Below are 27,922 nucleotides of genomic sequence, written 5' to 3'. Positions count from 1 at the left end.
AGAGGTGAGGTGACTTCCCCAAGGCCAGAGAGCTAATTTTGTGTTACCAGGATCCAGAGTATGCTCTTAGCCACTCTGCTCATCCTTCTGATTTGGGGTGGTAGTCATATCACATCTGTCTTTTGCACTCTGGGATATATAAATACTAAGACGAGGTATTTGCAAAAACAAAAACACAGTGCTCACCAAACTATTTATTTAGCTTTGTTCCCTCCCATCCAAGACTGCTGATCTCTAAACAAGCATCAAAACCCCAAGCTCATTAACATCAGAGTGAGCTTCAATAAGGTGAACACTACAGTGATGTACAATTACATCCTAATAATTCAATGCCCAAGAGCCCTGTAAAACTATTGCAAGGCCCGGGATTGTCACAATATGCAAATGCACTAGGAAAATCATTACCTATTTAGTCCCCTTCATTTTGGTGAGTTTAACATGAGAAGAATAATCCATGCTACAAGACGAGATTTCATTTTACAGCTGTAGTAACCAAGTACATAAAAGCTTGAATCTGTCCCAATAGCTTCTAAAAAATTTTTCCCATAGTGTCAGAGGCAAAAATAATGAAATCTTGCAAATGTACAGTTAATAGGACCCTAGTGGACACTAACTTCAAAAATGCATGGTCTATAAGACATTACAAGGCTTGATTCTAGTTTCTGCACTGTTCCTGTTAATAACAATGTCTAATTAAAACATCTGTAAAATACTGATAGTTTTAATTTTACATAAAATTTCCAAAACAACTGTTACACAGTATAATAGGTATCTGCAATGAATAGGTTATTAATGGAAGTATTATTTTAAATTAAAATCTGGTTCTAAATTTAAATTAGTCATCTCTGGCTAATGAAGAGAAAAAGAAGTCACCCATGCTGAGAATACAGTAGAAAATTTAGTTTTCAACATCTATTAAAGCAAATTCACTGTATCACTTGGGCTAAAGGACAATTCTCTTTGTTACTTTCTCTTTTCTCCATTTGGCACATCTGATGGATTTCACAGTTGAACTCAATATTAGAACTACAGCCTAATACACCTTTTAATACATTACTTTATAATTTAAAAACCACCATTCAACTTTCTTCACAGTCTGAAATCCCCCCTCCCTGTTTTCCAGTGAGGAGACAGCAGAGAACACTCTTCCCTGTGGTAGCTTCTCCCTCCCAGCCCTACCTAACCTGATGAATTTTTAAAAGGAATGGCCCAAAATCTCAGCTTTCCCTTTCTTTGGGTCTCATCTTCAGTTACAAAATAGAAGAGATTCGCAAAGCTTACTGGCTGGCCGCAATTCAATACCTTTCTTTCTAATTAATGCACAACAAAAGAGGGTTAAAAAGCGATCAGCACTGACTGGTGTGTGTCTACCGATGCTGGCACTGAGTTGGTCAGGGAATCATTCCAGACAGTAAGAAGCTGCGTTTCAAGTTGCTTCAGACGCACACATTGCTTCACAACAGGTGCTGCAGAATGTGGTCCACAGCATGAGGGAAACTCTCACAAGTTAAGTAAGGAGGTGGATTAATTTTTTCTTCATCTGATGCTCGGTATTTCCCTGAAATGAAAGCAAAGCCAGTAAACACAGGCTGCCACCAGAATGCTAAATTAATCATACCCCATGAGCACCTGGGTCATCACAGAACCACCCTTACAGTTTTGAGAGAATCAGGGGCCGCACATCTCCCAAATCACCTTTTATTGAGGCTTCAGGATGTAAACGAGGCAATTCAAAGAAATGTCACATTCAGCCTTTCCCCAGGCCCTCTGGTCGTTCACAATGGATAGGACACAGGTATTGGGTCGCCTGACAGCTAAGATTCTCTTCACATATTCACAGCTGATGAAATCATTTTCTTTCCCCTACCCTCAGCCCTAAAGATAGGTTGGTGATTAAATTAATTCTTCAAAGTGGAAGCCCAGATCCCAGAGGGCAGAGGACTCATCCGCTCCCAATGGCGACCGGGAACAGGATGTGCTGCTGACACGCAGGGATCCAGGCAGCCCGGGAGCCTGGCAGATGAGAAGGCCCTGGGTTGGGGAGGGAAAGACTGATGGATGCTCGCAGGCCTGGGGCCAGGCAGGACAGGCCACTTGGCATCAAGCAGCAGGCTCACTGCCTGACTCTCCCAACCCTGGAATTCAAGATGGCCTGCTGTTCTAGCACCTGACACACAATTTAACACCTCAACACAGCAGAGGAACCATTCCACAGTGGTCACAAAGAGCTTTTGCAAGTCAGAAGGTGCATGGTCCCTATTTAAAGACTCTTTAATGGGTCCCAGTGCCGTTCAGAAAGAATCTAAAATCTCTACTGCTGCTTGCCAAGCCCTTTGTCATACAGTCCCAGCGACCCTCTCACCTAAACATGTGCTACTGGCTCACCAGGCCGCAGTTCCAGACTGGACTTGGCTTTTCTGAGGGCCTTCATACCTGCCATTTCCTTGTCATTCCATTCTTCTCACCTGACTACCTCCTTCATGCTTCAGGTCAGACCCCATCTTCCCATCCAAATTAAAACCCCTCCCTTGTCATTCACCTTGTTCTTTGCCTCCAGAACATTTACAACAATTTGTAATCATGCATTTATTTGTTTAACATGTCTTACATTTAAGAAGACTAAGTTATTTGAGAGCAGGGACTATATCTGTTATATGTCCCAGTGTATTCCAAGTACCTAACGTAGCGACTAGCACATAGTAACCACCCTGTAAATATCTTTTTAAAGACTGAATGGAGGGAAGAGAGGGGAGGGAGGGAGGAAATGCAGAATGCAGCTCCTGCCCTGTAGCCACCAGGGCTGCCTCTGCCCTTCACCTTTCTCCTTGCTCTCTCATCCCTCTGTGGTCTCTGTTATTGATTCTTCTGCTCTTCCCAGTTTTCTATGCCTAAACTCAGCTCTTTCAACAACAGACATGCTGTTTTCTACAACTACTTCTTTAAGAGGCTTTGCCAGACAAACACAAAGCCTGAAAAACTCTCTTTTCCACATCTTTGCATCATGGTGGAGAAGATGCTTCCTGTCTTATCTTACTGATTGTAACTTCTTACAGGAAGGCAGCCAGCATCAAATGTACAAAGGTAATTAATTAATATATACCTCACTCTCGTTAGCACCCTGAAGGCACCTGTCCGTAGTATGGTCCCTGCAGCAAGCTCTACTGCCAGTTTTCTTCCCAAGCTTAAATATGATTAAGTATAAACTCCTTCACAAGGTTTCTATTTGATCTTACAAGTAAGTAATGACTAAATATTACTATATTACCTACTTTCTGGATCCAGTGGTCTAAGGGACAAAGAAATAAGCTTCTTAGCCATGGAGTTAAAGGCTTTTGCTTAGTGTGGCTCTGCAAGTGGGGTTTCTACAAAGTACAAATTGACAAAAGTGGTTTAGGTGTATGTTCTATTTCTAGCACCTAGCACTGTGCCTGGCACACAGCAGGGGCTCAATAACATTCACGAGTGAATGAAGCTCCCTGCATTGCTCATGGCTGACTCACTCACTGCTGCAACCTGTGCTTTCATGGATGGATAAATGATGAACGGGGGGAGAAAACAGGATGCTATGTTGATGATATATGAAGTCAAAGAAGGATCCTTTTTTTTTTTTTCTAGATGACTGTTTCACATGCTAAACAAATTCTGGTTAGGACTAGTCAGAAATATTTAACAAATAACTGATCAAATTATATTGAGCATCTACCTTGTGCTACCCCTTGAGAAACAAAATTGCTCAAGATGATCCACAAAAAGCACTTGTTATTGAATATTAATTAAAATACGGTTATTTTCAACATTGGGAAGCCTAGCACTTGTCCACTGCACTGAGTTAAAATTTATCAATGGAGCTGGCTGTTCCACGTTTTTAGAACAGTAGGGTTATTCATGATTTTTCTGACCAAAAATCAATGGTATAAATATGCCTGTTTTCAAGAGCTGTACTTAGTTGATTTACTAATTACACATTTTGGACTTGATTGTGTTATGCTGATGGCTTCTCAGAGACTAAACTGATGCCTGTGAAAGGCTGGTCACAACCAAATGACAGTCAGAAAAGATGACAGAGCCAGTGGAGACCAGCCGGGAGAGCTGGGCCCATCAAGACACTGGCAGAGGTACCATTTTGAAGCTCACTGTAAATCCTTAATTACATGAGCTAAAAAAAAAAAAACAAAAACACTCATGGGAATAATACACAAGAGCAAAAATAGTTATCTCAGGATTTCTTCAATAATGAGAAAATAAAACAGCAAAAGGCAGAAATCTGAAAAGAAAGATACATGGAGGCTGGTGAGTGTGGCTACTTTTCCATATTTTATTTCATTCTTCCTCTTTTCTGCTTACATCACAGGGCTGTTATGTTCCTGGGAAGGTGATCATTTTGACTGAGACATTTGAAAAAACCCACTGTGTTAATTCTGGAGTGACTGGTGTTAATATCTGCAAGGCTCCAATGGTTCAATTCAGGCCTCAGGCACAAGCAGACAGTGTTTTCACTCTTTGTACAGACCTTCACCACATACTTCTTATTCAATTGTAGCTCCATCTACATTTCTTGTTTCTATTTGAAATTCAAAACAGATTTTAAGCAACCACATTTTCTTGAACAAACATCATAGTCAATTTTTCTAAAAAATTTCCCAGTGGTCACTCTTCTTTGACTTTATGTTTAAATATTCCCTTCTGTAAACAGCCTATTAAATAGTTTTACTACTATGATATGAAACCAGGCAAATGAGCTCACAGAGACATCTATGGAACCACTTATCTGCTATTTGATTTATAAGAGTCTGATGATATTTCTTAGACAAGATTTCTGGCTGTCATGTGCTGTTAATTCCAAATGCAGCAGGTGCCATTTGGGGGCAGCACGCAGGGGAAGAAGGGCTTTTCATTTTAACGGTAACAGCACATTAAGTTCCCAATGCAATAATATTCGGCCCCACTCACAGATCTTATGCCTGTTCTTTCCTTACCTCGAAAGGACTTTATCAGTCCCACTCTACATAGGATCATAAACTATGAGGGTGAGATGGGACCAGTCCAATCCCATCATTCTAACAGGGCCTGAAAAGGGGAAGAACCTTGACCCGTGTCTCACACAGCTAGTTAGTGCAGAGCTGAGACCAGGACCCAAGGCACTTAACCAGTCTATGGTGTTCATAATACTCTATTAGTGAATCCTCCCCACTAAGGTCTTTCCTTTTTCCTAAATTTATTTGAGATACCATATAAAGTAAACCTAATAGTGCCGGAAATACTTCTTAACCTTTTGCCCACCACAAACAGTAAGTAAAGAGAAAAAAAGAGTTTTTCAAATATTTTTGTAAAAGTTCAAACATTAACACGAAGAATCAGATCACTTAGCTGGCCAGTTCCTAAAGAAATCGGTATCACAGTCGTATAGCCAGCAGAAAAATAAAAGGTATTTTCACAGAGCACTACCATTCATGGTCCTTTGCTTCATCCCTCTGTGGTGAACTGTACATCCAGGAAATAATATAAATGCTGTCAATCAGGAATGGTTATCTCTGGGAAAGTGTTAAAATACCTCTGAGCCCTCGTCTTCCTAGCTTTGTACAGCACGGGCCCTTCCCAATTGTTTCCTATAATCCTATGCCGTTTTACTTTTGCTTTGTGGCAGAAAGAGAATAAAAATGCCCAGGGCTCTGCCACTTCTGCAAAGATTGTTCTTTAAGCCAACTGTGTATTCTACTATTCTGTTTTAGAAAATGCTTTATACAGAAGATACATACCAGTCTTTACTAAGATGCCCAGCATGCCAACATCCTGAGCCCCACCAACATCATCCCTGCAATCCTAGAAAAGCATAAAGAAAGCATTTAGTGCAGTGTCTTCAGTAAGCTAGCCAACAAACCTTACCAACTGTTTATTAGGCTAGGGTGTCCAACTGTAATGCCATGTTTTTTATTGAAACAGAAAAGAGAAGATGTAAAAGGTGAATCCACATGTAATACTCTGAGGAAGCATTCCAAGTTTGGAAAGGGAAGTATCTCAGAGGTGGAAGGTATACAACAGAGTAGTAATCTTGGTAACCAAACACAGACAGCAGAGTTACAATTACAATTCTCTATGTTTTGCCACACCTACATCTGTTTATCTCCCCATTAAACAGATCATGGAAAAATGCATTCTATCCATTTGGTAGCAAATAATCCAGCTGCAGACAGTGAATGAGCTAGATTCAGAAGATAGCTTTTCTGTGGACCACGTAGTATGCTATCCTTACTTTCCATCCCATTGTCCTAACAGATAGAATCAAGTTAAATCCAGATACTCAAACAGACTCTGACTGTCTGATGTTCACTTCACACTTGGGAATAACAAATCATTCTGAAAAAGAAGCCCCTTTTCCTAATCATTATTCAAGACAAGGATAAATATACTTGGTTAAATTCAATGATGATGAATGCAAGGTAATTAAAATCCCAAAGACTGAAAGAAAAATCAAAAAAATTAATCTTGCCCCCTCATGTCAATAAGCAGGATTGATTCAGACCATGCCTGAAGAAAGTTTTTTTTTTCCTTAAAAACCATTAATATTGTTCAACAACAGCCCCTGAAAATGAGTTTCAGAATGTCAAAATCCTTATTCAAGGTCCAACTTCAAACCTTTTCTGTTACAGCTAAACTTGCCCTGTTGAAGAGTGGAGATGGGAGAGAAGAGACAGGGAGGTGGGAAAAAGTGAATGTGGACAAGGAGAAGGGGGGAACCACCACTTTCCTGGATAACCAACAACCCTCCATGCAGCTGAACACAGCTATTGCATCCCTTCCCATCTCTCATCCTGTCCCAGGGCCAGCATCTCCTGGGATAAAGAATTCTGAAGCCTCCAGCTCGGATAACCACTTCTTCAGACGCATTTGTCTAGGAAAGGCAGCTAAAGGCTTGCCAAGAGGAACAGGTGTGACTCAAAAGATGGTTTCTCAAAATATTATTGAGCTCAGGGTTTATCCTATTCAATTTTAGGTGAATGATTATAGAAACAGAAGATAAAATCAGGAGGACTGTGATATACATTTCCACCATCACAAGTTAAAACAGCTAGGGAGGGAGTCCTGAGCTCAAGTTCTACTGCCAGCTGTGCTACTAATTAGCTATAGGAATTCAGGCTTGGACATTCACCTCTTCGGGCTTCAGTTTCCCAGTCTATAAACTGAGGAGTTTTGGACCAGACATTTGTGATGATCCCTCCCAGCTTGACAATTTATTATTTAAAAATTGAAATATAATCCTGGCCACTAACTTATCGTGTGGCAGTGTGCTTTCCAGCTCTTTTCCCATCGAGACACACACAGGAAATAACATTTGCCTAGTACACTGGGGGAAACTGACAAGATGCTCATGGCCACAGGTGACCAGCCAGGGCCTCCAATCATCCCAGGCTCAGCCCTGCCACTCAAAGGGCTAAGGTGATCCATATCTTTAGCTATTTGTGGCACACAAAGAAGTTCTTCCATAAAGCATATGCTAAGAAAAAAAAACAATAGTGGTAGAATTCTTTGGTATAGGTTCTCATTTGTGTAGTGGTGTTCCTCAAAAAGACATTTAAAGCATTCAACTAACTTGCAATATAAATGGCTTTTGAACTATGTATATAATATATAAACATACATATATATATATATTATAGGCGTTAACTACATATATATGTACTGTAACACACAAATCTCCCATTACGCTATGGAGAAATGTCAGAAATAATAAAAATTTCAGTTATTTAGAAAAATACCACTAAATACTGACAGGAAACCTTGTTTTATAGGTAGCCACTTATATACTTATGCACAGTAAGAGAATGTCCCATTTCCTAAAGCAGTGTTTCCAAGCTGGCTCTCCCAGCACGACAGGTGAGCTGGGAGCACCTCCTGGGTTCTTCTACTTACATCTCCTATCATGACAGCCTCCTCAGGTTCACAGCCAGTGCCTCGCAATGCTTCCAAAAAGAACGTCTTCTCTGGTTTCCCCACGACTGTGGCTTTGGTATCTGTGGCATACTCTAAAGCAGTCACAAATGGTCCAGGCCCCAGGGCTAAGCCATCTTTCCTCTTGTAATACCTGGCTTTGTGGATTGCTATCAGAGGTGCTCCATCCAGGAGTAACCTAGAGAGAACAACAACAAAAAAGAAATTGACTAAAAGCAAGGCTTTTATGACTGGGAAAGAATGTCAGACTTACAAAGTGGCTTTATTCACATCCACAGAAACAAATAGTTTCTTATTAACTTTTAATGACTTGCTGTCTTCTAATGAATTCACAAAGAAGTGCTGGGAATTACACTCAGATACACTAAAGAAAGGTGATAGATTATTAAATTTGGGATTGCTTCAACCTTTTACCTTTAGTGGTTTCAGACACTTTACCCAAATCACCAGGGAAAGAGAATTAAGAGAACTAAAGCTAAATAAGACACTCCAGGGAAGAAGCTTAACTTAATGAGACAAGTTGTTTCAACCTTCCCCAATGGTAAGCAGGAGGCTCCTGAGCCTTTTACAATACTACACAATTGTTGCTGCAGTGACATATTAAGTTAACTCCTAAAATATCTGAACTCCTGTTTCCTCTACTCCAAAATGTAAGTTTCTTTTTAATTCAGAAATTTTTAATAAAGTGTTTTACAAAGAGTTTCTGCTTGCACTTTTACCTCTTATACCTTTTGACTGCTTTCAACATTATTTTGCAAATCAGGCCATCTTTCCTGAAGAAAAAGATTTACGGGAGACCCTTCCCTGTCAGGTCCCTTCCTTTGTCCTGATACAGGACAAACAATACTCTCACATCAGACAAAAGGACATAAAGAGTTTTCCCATTATTTTGATAAGCAAATTCTACCTATAGCTAAGAATCCTCATTAGATAAGCAAATTCTACCTACAGCAAAACAACAAAACAGGTCGAAAAGTCCCCAGAAATTTAATACTCATTTTCCAACACCCAACCTAAAACAACTGCCATCCATCACAATAATACAGCCTTTAGTCACATGGCAGAAGTACTCATGCACATATTATCATCTAATGGCATGTGGGACATGATATATTTCTTAAACCGCTTTTAACCAATGTAATAAATGATCTCACTAGCTTAATTTACTTTAAGTCATCTACTTGGTTAAAATATTTAGTATGTCCATCAAGGAAGAATTCATCATATCTTACCCTTCACAATTATGAGTAATTAAGCGCTCAACTATGACACTGCTAAATTATTTTTGTCAGTGGGCATGGAAATGCCTTCCTGTGGGAGACGCAGAATTCAGACATTTATGATTAAATATTTTATTAAGTAAAAACCAACACTATTACAGGGCCTTACTGTTAGTTACTACAGATTGCTCACAGCACTGGACAGATCCTTCAAATTTATTCACTAATATTAACACAAATTTATTTCTTAAAGCTGCTCTTGAAATACAACTATTAGGAAACCTGGCAAAGCCACTCTGTTGGCCTTAAAGACCTACAGCTGACAGCAATGAGTTACTAATGGGTGACTTATCTATCTCCTCTCCTGTCACCCCACCCCCAAGTCCACTTATTTGCTACTCTACCACGGAACTAGAATTCTTTATGCAACAGACCTCAAAATTGCTTTCCACTTATATAGCTAAACTGAAAACTCATTTGATTTAGCTTTGTTAATATTTTATTATATATTAACTGGGGATAAGACTTATCAGCTTGATTGATGTATGCACTTAATTCCCATGCAGTACTTTAATGCCTTCCCTGGAACAGCTGAAACTGTGGGTTCCTCTACACTTCTCTAAATGGGAATTGGTTCTACACCAGGCTGGAGAAGTATTATACATCTCTCAGGGAAGCAGTTCTCCTTCTACTGTTCTCTGCACAGTATAAGCTTTACTGAATCTTTGAAGAGTCAAGGCATACTGAGGATGGACTGAAAAGTAAACGTTTTCTAGGACGTGGATTAAAAGATCTTTTATAGTTAAACATTTTTTAAAATATCAGAGCCACCCCAATACTTGGAGTATTTTTATACTTACTAGACAGGGCAACAAGAGGTTGGCTGTGACTATGGCTTGTCCCCCCAAAATTCACGTGTTGGGATATTAATTCCCAATGCAACAGTGTTGAGACAGGGGCCTTTAAGTGGTGACTAGGTCATGAGAGCTCCACTGTTATTGAGGAAGTAGGTTAGTTATTGTAGGCATGGGTTCCTGATCAAAAGGATGAGTTTGGCCCCCTTCACACTCTTGCATGCGTGCTCTCTTGACCTTCTGCCTTCTACCACAGGATGATGTGGCAAAAAGGCTTTCACCTGGTGCAGGCCCTTCAATCTTGAACTTCCCAGCCTCCAGAACTGTAAGAAATAACTCTGTTCTTTATAAATTACCTAGTCTCAGGTATTGTTATAGAAGCACAAAATTTTAAAAGATAGTTGTTTTTAATACAGAGACAATATATCAGCAGAAAATCTGAAAATTTTTTGTCTAACTATAAGACTACTGGAGGCCAGGCACGGTGGCTCACACCTGTAATCCCAGCACTTTGGGAGACCAAGGTGGGAGGCTCACTTGAGGCCAGGATTCCAGACCAGCCAGAGAAACTCCATCTCCAAAAATAATATATATGTAATTATTATAAGAATTATGTGACTTGCTTTATTGTGATACTCACTTTATTGCAGTGATCTGCAACCAAATTCAAAATATCTCATAGACATGCCTGCATTTGGAAGAATACTAGATTGGTTTTTGGGTTCTGGGTTTTTTGCTTCTGCAGTAAAGCAAGTCACGTAATTATTTCTTATAATAATTACATATCTATAATTATAATTTTTTAAAAGGCACAAAGAAGGTCTAATTCAAAAATTTCTGGTTATAAATTCCATGTAGGTGAATAAATAAAGTGTAAAAAATCCTAGCCCAGGGAGCAGGGCTACCATATAAAAATCTCAGGCACAGCAGCAAGAGAAAGCTGAAGGGGTGATTTAAATTTAGAGCCACACAATTCCTCGAAGCCCTAGAACCAGAAATATCATTTGACCCAGTAATCCCAAAGGAATATAGATCATTCTATTATAAAGATATATGCACGCATATGTTCACTGCAGCACTAGTCACAAAAGCAAAGACATGAAATCAACCCAAATGCCCATCAATGATAGACTGGATAAGAAAATGTGGTACATATACACCATGGAATACTATGCAGCCATAAAAAGGAATGAGGTCATGCCCTTTGCAGGGACATGGATGGAGCTGGAAGCCACTATCCTCAGCAAACTAACACAGGAACAAAAGACCAAACACTACATGTTCTCACTTATAAGTGGGAGCTGAACAACGAGAAGACATGGACACAGGGAGGGAAACAACAAACACTCGGGCCAGTCGGGAGTGCCGGGGAGGGAGAGCATCAGGAAAAATAACTAATGCCTACTGGGCTTAATACCTAGGTGATGGGTTGATAGATGCAACAAATCATCATGGCACACATTTACCTATGTAACAAATCTGCACATCCTGTACTTGTACCCCGGAATTTAAAATAGAATACATAAATTTAGAGCCACAGAATATTACTGAAAGAGACCCAGAGAAACATCAAGTCCAACATGACCTATTTTACAGATGAGATCATCTGAGATGCTGGCACCAATCAAGAAGAGCTAGAACCAGTGCTGGAACCCGGAACCTGAAAACCAATCTGGGATTCTCCCAAACACTGGGATGTCTATAAGATATTTTGGATTTAGCTGCAGACCACTGCAATACAGCAAGTATCACAATAAAGCAAGTCACAGAAATTTTGGTTTTCCATAGTCTATTAAGTGTGCAACAGCACTGTGTACAAAAAAAAAATGTACGTATGTTAATTTAAAAATACTTTATTGCTGAAAAATGCTAACAATCATCTGAGCCTTCAGGGAGTCGTAATCTTTTTGCGGGCAGGTCTTGCCTCGATGTTGATGGCTGCTGATGGATCAGGGTGGTAGTCATTGAAGGTTGAGTCACTGCAGCAATGTCTCAAAATCAGACAACAATGAAGCTTGCTGCATCAATTTTAATCTTCCTTTCATGAAAGAATTCTCTGTAGTATGTGATGCTGTTTCACAGTATTTTACTCACAAAAGAAACTCTTTCAAAATTGTGAATCAATCCTCTCAAGCCCTTCTGCTGCTCTATCAGTTAAGTTCATGTAATATTCTAAATCTTGTGTTGTTATTTCAATAATGTTCGAAGCATCTTCACCAGGAGTAGATTCCATCTTAAGAAACCACTTTCTTTGCTCATTCAAAAGAAGCAAGTCCTCATCCATTCAAGTTTTATCATAAGATTGCAACAATTCAGTCACATCTTCAGGCGTCACTTCTAATTCTAGTTATTTTGCTATTTCCACCACACTTGCAGTTACTTCCTTCACTGAAGTCTTGAACCCCTCAAAGTCATCCATGAGGGTTAAAATCAACTTCTTCCAAACTCCCATTGATGTTGACATTTTGAGCTTTCATGAATCACAAATCTTCTTAATGGCATCTAGAATGCTGAATCCTTTCCAGAAGTTTTTCAATTTTCTTTGCCTAGATCCATCAGAGGAAATCATTGTCTATGGCAGCTATGGCCTTACAAAACGTATCTTTTAAATAGTAAGACTTCAAAGTCAAAATGACTGCCTGATCCGTGGATGGCAGAATGAGTGTTGTGTTAACAGGCATGAAAACAACATTGATCTCCTGGTACATCTCCAGCAGAGCTCTTGGGTGACCAGTTGCTTTGTCCATGAGCAGTAATATACTGATGGGAATCTATTTTTCTGATCAGTAGGTCTCAATAGTGGGCTTGGAACATTCAGTAAACCATGCCATAAACAGATGTGTTGTCATTCAGGCTTTGTTATTCTATTTACAGAGCACAGGTTTTAACTTAAGTCACCGGCTGCATTAGCCCCTATCAAGAGAGACTGCCTGTCCTTTGAAGCTTTAAAGCCAGGCATTGACTTCTCCTCTCTAGCTATGAAAGTCCTAGGCAGCGTATTTTTCCAATGTAAGACTGTTTCATCTACATTGAAAATCTCTTGTTTAGTGTAGACGCCTTCATCAATGATCTTAGTTAGATCTCTGGATAACATGCTGTAGCTTCTACATCAGCACTTGCTGCTTCATCTTGCACTTTAATGCAAGTTCATGGAGACAGCTTCTTTCCTTAAACCTCATGAACCATCCTCTGCTAGCTTCAAACTTTTCTTCTGTAGCTTCCTCACCTCTCTTAGTCTTCACAGAATTGAAGAGAGTTAGGGCTTTGTCTTAAGGGAATGTTGTGGCTGGTTTGAGCTTCTATCTAGACCACTAAAACTTTCTCCATATTAGTGATAAGGCTGTTTTGCTTTCTTATCATTTGTGTGCTCACTGGAGTAGCACTTTTAATTTCCTTCAAGAACTTTCCTTTGCATTCAAAACTTGACTATTTGGCACAAGAGGCCTAGCTTTCAGTCTATCTCAGCTTTCGACATGCCTAACTAACCTTACTCATTTCTAGCTTTTGATTTTAAGTAAGAGATGTATGACTCCTCCTTTCACTTAAGACACTCAGAGACCACTGTAGGGTTATCAACTGGCCTAATCTCAGTATCATTGTGTCTCAGGGAATAGGGAGGCCAGAGGAGAGGAAAGAGATAGAAAAACTGGCTGGTGGAGCAGTCAGAACACACACAACATTAAATTTGCCATCTTACATGGGCAAGGTTTGTGGCTCCCCAAAACAATTACAATAGTAACATCAAAGATCACTGATCACCATAACACATAATGATAATGAAAAGTCTGAAATATTGACAAGAATTACCAAAATGTGACACAGAGACACAAAGTAAGCACATGCTGTTGGAAATATGGTGCCGATGACTTGCTCAATGTAGGGTTATTGCAAAATCAGTTTGTTTAAAAAAAAGTGCAGTATCTGTGAAGCGCAATAATGCAAAGTGCGATAAAAGGAGGTATGCCTGAACACTACGCTGTCTTTCTAAATAACTTAACCATTTCCCCTGAAGATGAAGCATGTGGAAATGAAATTATACTGCAGTTTAAGTACTGGTCAAACACCTACCATATGTCCAACATCAAACTGGTAAGTCCCTCTCACCGCACTCCCCAAAAGTGTTCCTTCCCCAATCTTTCCCATCTCAATAATTTCTCCCAGTTACTCAAGCCAGAACCCTACCAGTCATCCTTGATTTCTCAATTTCTCCCACCACCTCCACATCCCTATTCAGTAGGAAATCCAGTAATTTCCAATTTTGAAGCAAAAAATATCTCAAAACTGTCTTACTCTTTCACTTGAATTGTAATAGCCTTACAACTGGTCTTCCTGCATTTTTCTCTATTATTCCAATCCATTGAATAAGCAACAGTGGGAGTTTTCAAAAGTCCAAATAGATGTGATCATGTCCCTTCCCTGCTCAAAAGTCTTTAATAGCTTCTCATAGCAACTAGCATAAAATCCAAAGTCCTTAGCACAGTCTCGAAAGCCTTGCCCTATCTACCCCCAACCCACATCTCCACTCTCATCTCAAGTTACCTTTCCCATTATTGACTGAGCTCCTGCCACAATAGTTTTTTCTCATTTCCTCAAAACATGTCAAACTCTTCCTGCTTCAGCCCCCATATGGTGCCCCCTCCTCCTGAAACGGTTCCCCATACTTTCCACATAGATTTCTTCCACTCATTTGTCAGGTTTCAGTTTAAATGTCGGCAAATCAAAGAAGTCATTTTTAATCTCTCTTTAAATAAAGTGGACTCCCTCCTCACATTTGGTAACTATTTCAACCCCTTTTTTCCTTCATATATCACTTGGCACAATTGGTAATCCTTATCCTGTTGTGCTTGGTCTGTCTTCCTCACTAGAATACACTCTCCATAATGCCCATCAGTTGTACTCATCACTGTATTTCCTACTTAAAAAAAAGAAGGCCTGGTACCTTTTGCTAAATGTTTATTCAATAAACTAAATCATGGATGAACCTCTGCATGCCTCAGTGTCCCGACCTATGACAACTATTTTTATTAATAAATGTAGGAAGTATAGTAACTATACTAAAAATAAATAATGGAGAGTCACTTCACATTTGTGGGCTTCAGTTTCAAATGAAGCACTAAATTAGATCAGGGCTTTTCAGCCCTACTATTTTAGGCCAGAAAATGCCTGTTGTGGGGGCTGACCTATGTATAATAGGATGTTCAGCAGCATTCCTGGCCTCTACCCATCATATGCCAGTACCACCCCTCTCCCTCAGTTATGACAACCAAAAATGTCTCCAAACCTTACCAAATATTCCTTAGGGGGCAAAACTGTCCCTGGTTGAGAATCGCTGAACTAAAGTAATGCCAAAGTGTTAACATTCAACACACTTAAAAGTAATACCAATCAACTCGACAGACATGAACTATCAAAGTTCAAATTAAAACTAGTGAATCATGAAAAACACCAAAGGAAAATACCACTAACATTTAATTAATTGAAACCCCCCAAATACCTCCAATGTCACACTGACACAGTAATTCTCTCATTAATTACTGAAAAAAATGTAATGAGTTTGTAGAGACTCAATGTTCTACATAAAATAAAAATCTAAGAATACTATACATCCAAAGTGACAGATGAAATGAAAAATTAAAATAGAAAATCTAAGACAACTTCAGCACTGCTATTTCTAGTTATAATCAGAATTAAAAAAAAAAAAAAAGGTTTGAAGTCTTTGGGATTAAAAACAAACAAACATAGCTTATTGACCTAGTAAGAAATACTTGAAGAGGTGAAATACTGAAAGTTCTACCCCTGAATTCAGAAGTAAGATCAGGCTATCTACTATCATCACGTGTATCAGTACTGCACTAGGAGTCCCAGACAGTGTAATATAGCAAGAAAATAAAAAGAATTTTAACACTGGAAGGAGCGATAATTAAAACTGTCATTACTGTCTACAATTGTCTATGTAGAAATGCAATCCAAAAGATTCTACTAATACAAACATTTATTAGAATTAGCAAGTAAATGGAAGAAGACTGCTGGATACAAGATTAATATATGAAAACCCTATTAGCTTTCTATGTATTAGCAATAAGCAAATAAATATGAAATTTAGCAAAATACAAGGCTGGGCACGGTGGCTCAAACCTGTAATCCCAGCACTTTGGGAGGCCAAGGTGGGTGGATTGCCTGAGGTCAGGAGTTTGAGACTACCCTGGACAACATGGCAAAACCCCATCTCTACTAAAAATACAAGAATTAGCCAGGCATGGTGGTGCATGCTTATACTCCCAGCTACTGGGAGGATGAGGCAGGAGAATCACTTGAACCTGGGAGGCAGAGGTTGCAGTGAGCTGATAGCGTTCAATGCACTCCAGCCTGGGCAACAAGGGCAAAACTCTGTTTCGGAAAAACAAAAACAAAGACAAAATACAATTTACAATAGCATCAAACAATATGAAAGACAAGAATAATTTAACAAAATGTCTAAGACCCACATTCTAAAAACTATAAAACACTGATGAGAACAAATGTAAAAAAACAAACAACAAAACAAAAAAACACCCTAAATAAATGGAGATACATTTGATTTTCACAGACTGTAAGATATATTATTGTACAGATGTAATTACTACCCAAATCCATAGATTTAATGAAGTATCAAACTCCCAGCAGGCTTTGTTTGTGAAAGTTAACACGTTGATTTCAAAATCTGTGTGGAAATCCAAAGGAGGTAGAATAGCCACGACAATCTTAAATAATAAAGTTGGAGGATGTACACTACCAGATATTGAGGCTTATTATGAGGCTACAATAATCAAGACAGTATGGAATGGCAAAAGTATAGATAAATAATCTAGTCATTTGATTTATGTCAAAAGCACAACTGCAATTCAATGAGGGAAGAATGGGTCTTTGCAATACATGTTGCTGGAACAACTGAGTATCCATACATAAAAATGAATTTCTATTTCACACAATTCACAACAATTAATTCAAAACAGATTCTACACCTAATTGCTAAAAGTAAAACGATAAAGCTTACAGAAGAAAACACAGGAAAATATCTTCATGACCTTGGGGTAGGCAAAGATTTCTTAAACAAAACAGAAGAAAATACTGACAAATTGAACTACATCAAAATTAAGAACCTGATGTTCTCATACTATTAAGAGAGTGAAAAGGCAAATCAAAGACAGGGATATCTGCGATACATACATCCAACCAAAGTCTCGTAAGATATAACACTTTAAGAATTCTGAGGGTGCAGTAGTTCTCACCTGTAATCCCAGCACTTTGGGAGGCTGAGGCGGGTGGCTCTCCTGAGGTCGGGAGTTCGAGATCAGCCTGACCAACATGGAGAAACCCCGTTTCTACTAAAAATACAAAATTAGCCGGGCGTGGTGGTGCATGCCTGTAATCCCAGCTACTCGGGAGGCTGAGGCAGGATAATTGCTTAAACCCACAAGGCAGAGGTTGCAGTGAGCCGAGATTGTGCCATTACACTCCAACCTGGGCAACAAGAGTGAAACTCTGTCTCAAAAAAAAAAAAGAACTCTGACAAATCAGTGAGAGAAAGACAACCCAATAGGAAAACGTAAAAGATTTGAATGGGTGCATCACAACAAAAGATATCCAAATGGCTAATAAGCATATGAAAAGGTTTCAACAACATTACTCATCAGAGAAATACAAATTGAAACTGAGGCTGGATGCAGTAGCTCACGCCTGTAATCCCAGCACTTTGAGGGACTGGGGCGGGATGATCACTTGAGGTCAGGCATTTGAGAACAGCCAGCAACACAGCAAAATCCCACTACAAAGACAAATTAAAATTAGCCAGGTGTGGTGGCACATACCTGTAGTCCTAGCTACTTGGGAGGCTAAGGCAGAAGGACCTCTTGAGTCCAGGAGTTTGAGGCTACAGTCAGCTATGATAGTGCCACTGCACTCTAGCCTGGGTAACAGAGCAAGACCCTGTCTTTGAAAAACAGTAACAACAACAACAAAAAAAAACAAATAGAAACTCAGTAAAGGTACCACCATATACACCAAACAGAATAGCTACTATTAAATAGAGAATATGGAGCATTGGAACTCTCATTTGTAGCTAGCAAGAATGTATGACTTCGTACAATCACTGTGGAAAACTGTTTGGCGATATTTACTAAAACTAAACAATTACCTATCCTACTATCTAGCAATTTCACTTCTAGATACGTACCCAAGAGAACTGAATGCACATGTCCCCCAAAAGACATATACAAGAATGTTCACAGCAGTTTTATTCATAACAGCCCAAACTGGAAGCAACCCATGTCCATTAACAGCAGAATGAATAAATAAATTGTGGAATATTCATATAATAGACTACTACTATACAAAACAACAACAACAAAGAAGCAAAATAAAAACCAAAGTACTGGTACATGCAAAAACTTGGATAAATCTCAAAAGCAGACCAAAAAATGCTATAATTCTATTATTTCATTCATATGAAGATTAAGAAATGGCAATAATTACAGAAGTCAGAACAGTGGTTATCTGGCGGAAGGAGTGGTACTGACTGGGAAAGGGAGACACCAAGGATGCTGAAAATGTTCTAATCTTGATCACCAAGTGGGGGTTATATAGGCATACCTATGTGTAAAATTGTATTGAGTTGTATACCTAAAATCTGTATAACTTACTGTGCATGTTTACCTCAATGGAAGAATCAGTAACAGAATATATTTTTATGGTTTGTTCATGTAAACAAATCCTATTTAGAGTAGCAGGAGTTGCCTGCTAAATATATCCTCAAACTACAAAATAAGAGCAGTGATTCTGATACTCAACTGGATTCTGTATTCTATGATTTTCAGATCTGCATATAAACTTCTCCTACATACACTAATGAAATGCTTTAAACATCTCAAGTTCTGAAGTCTTAAACAATTTCTCACCACCAAAGTAATATTTTACAGTCTGGACTTTAATTATGAACACTGCACAGGAGTCATCCCTTTCAAAAATGGGAAAAGCCCATAGATATATTGCTAATTTGAGCCCTGCTGCTACTCTGTTCTGAGATTCCTCATACTCAGGGCTCTAAGTACTTAGAAAAGATTCAGGAGTTAGTGTACAAACGCAGTACTGACGCCATTACTGTTTGTTTGTGTTTCTTTCTTTTCTTCCCTTTACTAAGGATTGAATATACTGGAGTAATTAAACTTATAATTTTTCCTTAAGAAGGAGATGGGGGAAAGCAAGCAATCCAACAGTCAACAAAGACCACTTATAGTGGTAAGAAGCTCATCCTGAAAAATTAAAAAAAAAAATTCCTGTACATCTCTAAGACTTTTGGAGGACTCTCAAACTCTACAGCAATTATGGGAAGAATGTCATTAACAAAACTTCAAATACATTATTCTTAAAAAGGCTTCATCTATAAATTTAAACGTGAAAGTTGTGATGCCATTTCTCTTTAGGTATATAACATTTTAATAAGCTCCTCTACGAGCTGGAGAACAGTTGCTTAATTTAGGGAAAAAAGGCCTCAAACTTTTCCTAGGCTAAGTAATTCCATGTAGTTTTTTCCCCAAAATTCCTTTGCCTGGCAACTATACTTCTGAAAAAAAAAAATCATAAAAAAAGCATAAATACTGCTCAACAAACATGTTCTCAGGAGTTTTTTAAAATGAATTTCAAAAACCTGGAATGCCAACAGTAATAGGAACTCATGGCAAAGCAATTCACTGTGCTTCTTAAAATAGAGTATACTGTAGGAATCAAATAGGTTTTAGAATGATATTTAGGAATATGACAAAGCATGCACAATACGTTAGGTTTTTAAAAGCATGTTACTACATAGTATATATACACATTCTAAATTTTGTGTAAACACGTATGTGTATAGAAACAAAGTAACTGTGCTAAAATGTAAACTGTGGTTCTCTTTAGGTGGCAGGGTTATAGGTAATTTTTAATTTATTCTTTCTTGAGCATTTAAACTTAATTTATATTGATTTTGTGATTAGATATTTTTTAGTCTTGTTAATACTAAGTTTAGGTTGGATTGTAAGTGACCTGTTTGTCTTCCTCCTAACAGTAATCATCAAGTTCAATTATAATTGGTCCATTACTTAAATGCTCAAACTTTGGGTTTTTTTGTTTTGTTTTTTTGAGATAAGCCGAGATCACACCACTGTACTCCAGCCTGGACGACAGAGTGAGACTTGGTCTCAAAAAAACAACAAACAAACAAACAAATAATTCTCAATTCCATTCAGGCATTTAAAAGGTATTTGTAGAAAGGCTGTACTATGCGTTTTTGTGGGGGGGGCTATCCATTAAAAACACAATAAATAAGATGCAGTGTAATGTGAAGGTTGATGTATCTGCCTTGATGTAACATGCCTCTGAAGCTGGCATGCAATGGGCTTTAAAATACAATGTTTACTGTCATTATCAGCCTAAACAGTAATTTAACTAATCGGTGGTTCATTTGAGATGTCTGTATTTGCCACACACAATCCAAATAGCTGCAGTCATTGGTTGGAAGGTAGTCCCTATGGAAACATCAATATGCAAAGAAGGGCACGACCTGAAATCCTTCTGTTAACTCTCCACCCAGCTGTTAAGTGCATTTGTGAAATGAGAGTTGACCTATAAGTGCACTGTAATGTTTTAAAATGTAGTGTTTATAAAAAATCAATATGGTTAGGAAAGTGTACTAATTAGACAGCATCCGAGCAATTACAAAGTCAGTATTATGTCAATATACATTTTTATTACCCTGAGTCTAGTATTCATCTAAGACACAGACCTCTCAATTTCCTATTAAACATGTCCTTCCCAAATTGCCAGCTTAAATCAATCAATATCTTCTCCTTGAATTCTGTGGTTAAATAAATGAGTGAAAGGTAGTAGGAGTAAATTCAGAAGAAAAATAATAGATTCTGTTTCAAATGAAAACCGATATTGGTACAGTTGTAGAACTTAATTAAGGAGCACATGGCATAGTCTCTCCCTCCTCAACTAAAAGTCAAAGTAGGATAATTGAAAAGGCAGGGGAAGCAAAAGTAATTTTAATACCATATACACTGAAGTACATCTCCAGGTGATCTGACATAACAGTGGATGTCCAGGAAATAATTACAGTAAATAGATACTGACCAACTATAAAAAGTAAGTTTGCTCCCTTTAAACAAGGGCTTGACTATCACAGTGACTACGGTCACAAATAAAAGTACATTAAGTAGTTGTGGTTTCCATTAACCAAGAATCTAAAATTAATGTGCACACAGGGTAAAAGATGGCTGTTCTCAAAGTGCTATTTCTGGCCACATAGATTTTACATGAGGACAGCCATTTTCAAGATCAACAGCAAATAATGTGCCCAAATGTGTGAACCTGGCTGGTGAGTTTTCTAGTTTCCTATAAACATTCTAATTCTGTAGTATATACATGAAGAAATGAATTCTACATAATGTAGAAGTTAGAATGGTTCTTATAGATCCTTGCACTGGTAAGAAAATTCTGGGCTTTTTGTTTTGTTTTTTTTTGTTTTTTTGTTTTTTTTTTTATAGCATTCTTGCAGTTAAACACAAAAACTTTGCCAGGCTATTCAAGAAAAATTTTCTAAGCTAGTCCAACATATCTCTATGCAACATTTTGAACTATATACTTGACATATATTCAAAGGTAAATTATACTGTTTAATGGTTTGACCAGAAATAAAAGGCAAGACATGAAAAATTACAAAATCCAAAGGAAAAGTCACAATCTCATTCTACAGCAGATCTGCAGGTAAATTCTGATCCAATTTATCTTGGGAACTACAAGAACAAGTATGCAGCCTTCCTTCTAGAAGTAGCAGCAAAAAGTTCATTTAAGTGAAATGCACACATTAACTGAAGATTTATAACATCTTATGTACTAGTTCTACTTCTACCCATAGCCACTGATGACTCTCGCTTGGATATCCCATAGGCCAAACCTAAACTCATCACCTTTTAAATCCCAAACCAAGGGTTCTCTATCTTACTTGGTCAGGTTAGAAATCTCAATGTATCCTTGACTCACTCTTCGACTTTACTGACTAAACTCAAAAGTAAGACATGTTGATGGTATCTGAATCTGTTTTTCTTCATCTCCACTGCCACTATTCAGTTCACTGTATCATCATCACTCATCAAATAATTTCTTTTGAAGTGTGGTCAAATGTGTCAACTCTTTTCCATAGCCTGGATTCTCACTGGAGGTAAAATCACATTTATTGTTTTTGGTGGATTAGCCTGGATACTGTTTTCCCTTGGAGATTAGCATAGTCAGTGAAGAATCATAGGAGTAATAATAAAAGATCAAACCGCTGCTCAGGCATGCTGCCACACACTTGTAATCCCAGCACTCTGAGAGGCTGAGGTGGGTAGATCGCTTGAGCCCACGAGTTGGAGACCACCCTGGGTAACATGGCGAAACCCCGTCTCTACTAAAAATACAAAAACTGAGATGGGAGGAGCACCTAAGTCTGAGCCTGGGGAGACTGAGGCTGTGGTGAGCCGTGATGATGTCACTGCACTCCAGCCTGGGTGACAGAGTGAGACCCTGTCTCAAAAACAAAATAAAAACAAAAAACATATTATACACATGAAAAAGATTGTAATACATATTATTTGATGTTGATCTTGAAGATGTCTGTCCTAATGTACAATTTAGGTGGCCATATATAAAGTAAAACACATAAACCCATTCATGACAATGACAAAGGAGAGGAAGAAGGGAAGTGTTATGATCAGACGAAAAATAAATAGCTAGGTTTACCGGAATGCTTGATTCAGAATTTGATAATGAAAATGTTCTGGTGCCAATCCTATGACCACAGCATTAGGATCACTTGTTTGTATTCCTGGGAAGGGAAAAAAATAAAAAAAGGTTTGTTGAAAATGCAATTAAAAGCAATGCCACATTTAAAACACAGCAGTTTTAGTCAATCAAGTGCAAACTTTTGCTATAGCCATAATCTAAAATTTAATAGATTATCCTGCCCAGTGTACTTTGGAAGTATAAGAGAGAGTACACAGAAGGAGGGAGAGGGAGAAGAGGGTTGGGAGGGAAAAAGAGAGAAAATCTAACATTTTTCCTCCTTCCTTGTGCATAGTCTTAAGGGTACTCAGTAACCAGAAGATCTGAATTGAAAATTGTAACCTGATGTCCTCAAACAAATGACAATTTCTTACTTCAAAATGCTTTGCTGATTACAATCAACAAGAACTGCCATGAGTTTCCTATGAACTATCAGATCAATAGCAACTGATTACGGACTGAGAATCTAAGAGGCAAGGGAAATTAGACTTTCTAATTGACACAACTGAGGTTAACACATTCATGATTAATATGAAATGCACTGCAGAGTCTACAATTTTCTACATAATGCCTTATCTACTTTTAGTTTCAGAAATATTATTTTAAAATTAAAGTATGTTTTAAGGCCTTGGCATCTTAGAACTTCAGACATGACAATCAAACAAGTACATTCTCCATTACAACTTTATTTATTTATTTTTGAGACGGAGTTTTGCTCTTGTTGTCCAGGCTGGAGTGCAATGGTGTGATCTTGGATCACCGCAACCTCCGCCACCCAGGTTCAAGCAATTCTCCTGCCTCAACCTCCCAAGTAGCTGAGATTACAGGCATGTGCCAACCACACCCAGCTAATTTTGTATCTTTAGTAGAGACGAGGTTTCTCCATGTTGGTCAGGCTGGTCTCGAACTCCCGACCTCAGGTGATCCGCCCGCCTCAGCTTCCCAAAGTGCTGAGATTACAGATTTGAGCCATCACGCTTGGCCTCTCCATTATAATTATTAAAAGTCTGATTAAAGGTTCCATGGATTATCCATATGCCAATTCCTATTTGCCTCTCTTATTGGCTGCAGATATCCAGGCTTTCCAACTTCCTCCTTACCAGTAGCCACGAGTATTCTCCAGTAGTTTCTTTGCTGACACAATAAGCTATTCCAGACTTATCTGATACCTGTCCAGATCTGCAATCAGTAATTTCTCCAAAGAACTACAGTGGGAATTGACACAGATACCAGTCTGAGCACTGGGTTGTCATTACTTTAGGCTTTTCCAGCAGAAGATTACACAATATGTATTATTTAAGAGAAAAAGGAGTTGGTAACTATATTTTCTATTCAAAAGTAGTAATACACAACTTTTACTTAACTAACTTGATTTTTATTATTTGCATCTCTTTTCACTGACACTAAAATCTAATAGTTACTACTTTGCTTTGTCCTATATATACCTTTAATTAAAAAAAAAAACAAAACAGTATTACTAAAAACAATAAGACTCCTGAATGCAGTTTAAGATCTCTTTGTAGGCCGGGCGCGGTGGCTCAAGCCTGTAATCCCAGCACTTTGGGAGGCCGAGACGGGCGGATCAAGAGGTCAAGAGATCGAGACCATCCTGGCTAACACGGTGAAACCCCGTCTCTACTAAAAAAAATACAAAAAACTAGCCGGGCGAGGTGGCAGGCGCCTGGAGTCCCAGCTACTCGGGAGGCTGAGGCAGGAGAATGGCGTGAACCCAGGAGGCGGAGCTTGCAGTGAGCTGAGATCCGGCCACTGCACTCCAGCCTGGGCGACAGAGCGAGACTCCGTCTCAAAAAAAAAAAAAAAAAAAAAAAAAAAAAAAAGATCTCTTTGTAGTTCTTTTGTCCTTAGAATTTATCCCGCTATGAATGAACAGGTGAAAATACTGTACTTTAAAGTCATTTGAAGTAATTATTTTCTCTGAGTGGTTATGTCACCAACCTGATACAGAGTTAAGTTCATTTCTATTTGGAGGCTGGTTTTTCACTTAATTGTCTTTTCATTGTATACAATATTCACACAATTCCAAAGTCAAAACTATGTAATGGGGACTTTTTTAAAAGCCTCCTCTCTTAGTCCATCCCCCTCCTCCCTTGCTTCCCCTTTAGGTAACCATTTTTATTAGTTTTTCATTTATCCTTCTTTGGCTTCCTTTTACAAATATAAGACAAATATGTATGTATATCCATTTTCTTTTCATTTTCCTACACAGAAAATGTATAAAGATTTCTACACCTTACTTTTTTCGTTTAATATATCCTATGCAGAGCACTCCTTATCAAGAGATAGAACTCTTCATCATTATTTAATTTTCAGCTACAAAGCATTCCATTTTGTGAATATATCACAGTTTATTCAATCAGTCCCTTCTGATGAATATTTGGGTTGTTTCCAATCTTTTGTTATTACAAATAAGGTAGTAATGAATAACCTTGTTCATATGTCATTGTGTATTTTTGTATCTATATTTTAGAGAGAGATTCTTACAAGTGCTGCTTCATATGTAATTTTGCCAGCTACTGCCAAATTCCTCTCCATAGGCTTTGTGTCACTTTATATTCCTGTCAGCACTCAGATGCTTTTAATAAATTTATTTTCTGTTTAATTCAGCAAAGTTGGTTTCTGTTTCTTGCAAACAATAATTCTGATTGATACATTGGCATATTTCCTATTAGTACTAGTTTTGAGGTCTGCCCAACTCTATAGCCATGTTGAACTTATACTCCATTTTCTATATTGTGCTACTGCACTCCGAGTATCCTCAGAAAAGAAGTAATGTGGCAAAGCTTCATAAAACTATGATATTCTTCCAGAATCTGTTGACTTTTCCAAAGAGAAACACTTTCCTCTTGATTGAAAAATATTTCATATTCAATGTAAAAACTTCACACTATCCAGAATAACATTAAACAAAGAGATCCTGGTATATCTCATTTAATCAAGTTAATATAGTGGCTCCTGCATTGAGGATTAGCTTATAATACTCAAAGTAATTTTGACCTGTGTTTTTTCAAACCATGGGTCATGAGCTATTATTAGATTGTAAAACTAATTTGGAGGGCTCTAAGCATCATCATAATCAAACAAAAAAATCAAACCAAAAAGAAAATAGAATACATGTTATACAGCAAGAGTAAGTATTGCTTAACTTACACAAAGACACACACACAGATACATATTAGGTTACTATGTAATGTGTTTCACTTACTATGGATTACAGTCAAAAAAGGTTTGGGAAATGCCAAACCTTAGATCCAAAATATCAGTATTATCAAATGTTTCAATAATAACGGGGAAATCAGAATAAACATGTCTAAACATCCAGTTTTAAAAATGATTTGTAAGTACATATAAATATCCAGTCTTTAAACTTTCCAAATTTCCCCTACCTTTGAAATCAGGTAGTGCCCGATCATCAACTAGCAGCATGGGTCTGACTTGTTTCTGCTCTAGTAAACTCCTGGCTGCAGTCAGAGATGTGAATATTTCATTTTCAGAGATATCAAATTCCAATTTTCTCAACCTTTCCAACAGGTCTTGCTTGCTCTCTTTGGTCGTATTGGTCACAAACCTAACGATTACAGAAGCACCACGTAACCTGGAGAGGGCAAAATTCAGATGTCAAAAGGCAGCTTTTACATTCCGGCCCTATAGAATCTCCTTATTTGTTAAAACTGTGCCAAATGTTTTTATGGCCAGCAACATGACAATGTCTAGCCTCTTGCCCCTCCAGAATGGCAGCTTTATAGTTTACATAGCTACTTACAGATGTCAATGTTCACCAGATGTAAAAAGATTTTTCTTTCAATCTACAGTAGAAAGCTCATCTTTAAAGTAGTAAAAGCTCTGTCCAACAGGAGCACACTGATTAACAGACATCCATTCCCCTAAAAAAGGCTAACTCAGACAGAAACCATGTCAAGGAGTCAAGATAAAGTCCAACTATGCAATAGATTTTTTTTTTACTTTAAACAACACGTTGTCCACTAAGCTTCTCCACCTATACAATGAACATCATGACTCCTAACTAAATTGATAACCCCCAACTGATGCCTGCCAGATAGATAAGTATGTATTTCTTGATTCCCCAAACGAAAGGTAAGCTCCTTGAAAGAAGGTGAGGTTTGTGTCAATCTTTTGCCCTAATACCTGGCACTGTGATATGAGTCACTAGATTTTCTGATTAACACCATCCTATGAACATTTTAAGGTTGGAAAAAACGTACCACATACTAAATATTGCTGATTTTGAAAACTTCTCTAAATTATTTTAGGATAAAGATCCTTAATATACGTTATTAGTTCTGTTGTGATGAGTTGATTTTTTTTTCAGGACACCCAGAAGCAAACATTCACATTCCTCTTACTTTAACACACCTTTACTGGGTATCTCATTTGTATCCAGACTTCTGTTTAGTACTGTGGTTGGTAGATGAGAAATATAAGACAGTCCTTAACCTTTAAAAGCGTTTAGTTGATGGAAATAATTTAAAAACTTCAAGTTCTTTAGCTAAACTTCATTTGAGGAGCTGCACAATCAATGTTAGACCTTAGGTAAAACAAGAGAAAGCAGCACTATGCCTGTCTGTGTGTGCTTTATTTTGTGATTCCAAGATTCATTTGTGATTTTTTCCAATGGTATTTATTCCATATTGTAGAATCTTGAGTTGTCATTCCCACACTTACATTACTGACTTAGAAAATGACATACACATAGAACAAAAAGACTAGAACAAAAGGCCAAACCTAATAAAGCCTTAGAAAACAATGTTTGGAGGAAATTATAATGCATACATCCTCAAGCTAAACCCAAGGCAGTTCCTATATATGGTAAGTTGGTAAAATGCCATCTTAAGGCCATCCATTTAGCTAATGATCTGCCGTGGTAAAATGGCACTTACAAACATATTTGTCAGCTGAACCTGGAGGATAGCTTGCCTTTTAAGAGCTTCCTGTGCGCCTGGCACAGCTGCATCTTCAATGTGAAGTGTGCCACTGAGATCTACCAAAACAGCTTTTAATGCACGGCGTGCTGCCATCCTTCATTCCCTA

The 27,922-nt window shown here is 38.1% G+C and overlaps 1 protein-coding gene across 1 annotated transcript; it reads right to left on the bottom strand.

Annotated features, from left to right (window-relative positions):
* Window positions 1-174: 174 nt before the first annotated feature.
* LOC105489366 (haloacid dehalogenase like hydrolase domain containing 2) lies at window positions 175-27,915 on the bottom strand. Its single transcript, XM_011754114.3, has 6 exons — window positions 27,809-27,915; window positions 26,260-26,468; window positions 22,814-22,898; window positions 7,909-8,125; window positions 5,757-5,820; window positions 175-1,558 (listed from the first exon to the last, which is right to left on the bottom strand). Exons 1-6 carry the CDS (start codon window positions 27,907-27,909, stop codon window positions 1,455-1,457), a joined length of 780 nt encoding a protein of 259 aa, XP_011752416.1. The 5' UTR covers window positions 27,910-27,915; the 3' UTR covers window positions 175-1,454.
* Window positions 27,916-27,922: the final 7 nt, after the last annotated feature.

Source organism: Macaca nemestrina, chromosome 19, assembly GCF_043159975.1.
Source record: "Macaca nemestrina isolate mMacNem1 chromosome 19, mMacNem.hap1, whole genome shotgun sequence".
Taxonomy (NCBI): Eukaryota; Metazoa; Chordata; class Mammalia; order Primates; family Cercopithecidae; genus Macaca; species Macaca nemestrina.
This window is presented reverse-complemented; position numbering and strand designations above follow the sequence as displayed.

What these genes read in the sequence shown, in the direction of transcription:
- LOC105489366 (XM_011754114.3), bottom strand. Translation starts at nt 27,909, where the DNA reads ATGGCAGCACGCCGTGCATTAAAAGCTGTTTTGGTAGATCTCAGTGGC. An exon ending in ATTCTGAATCAAGCATTCCG is followed by an intron (nt 8,126 to 22,813) that starts GTAAACCTAGCT and finishes TGTTCTCTCTAG; the next exon opens with GTTACTCCTGGATGGAGCAC. An exon ending in GGGCATCTTAGTAAAGACTG is followed by an intron (nt 1,559 to 5,756) that starts GTATGTATCTTC and finishes CTTTCATTTCAG; the next exon opens with GGAAATACCGAGCATCAGAT.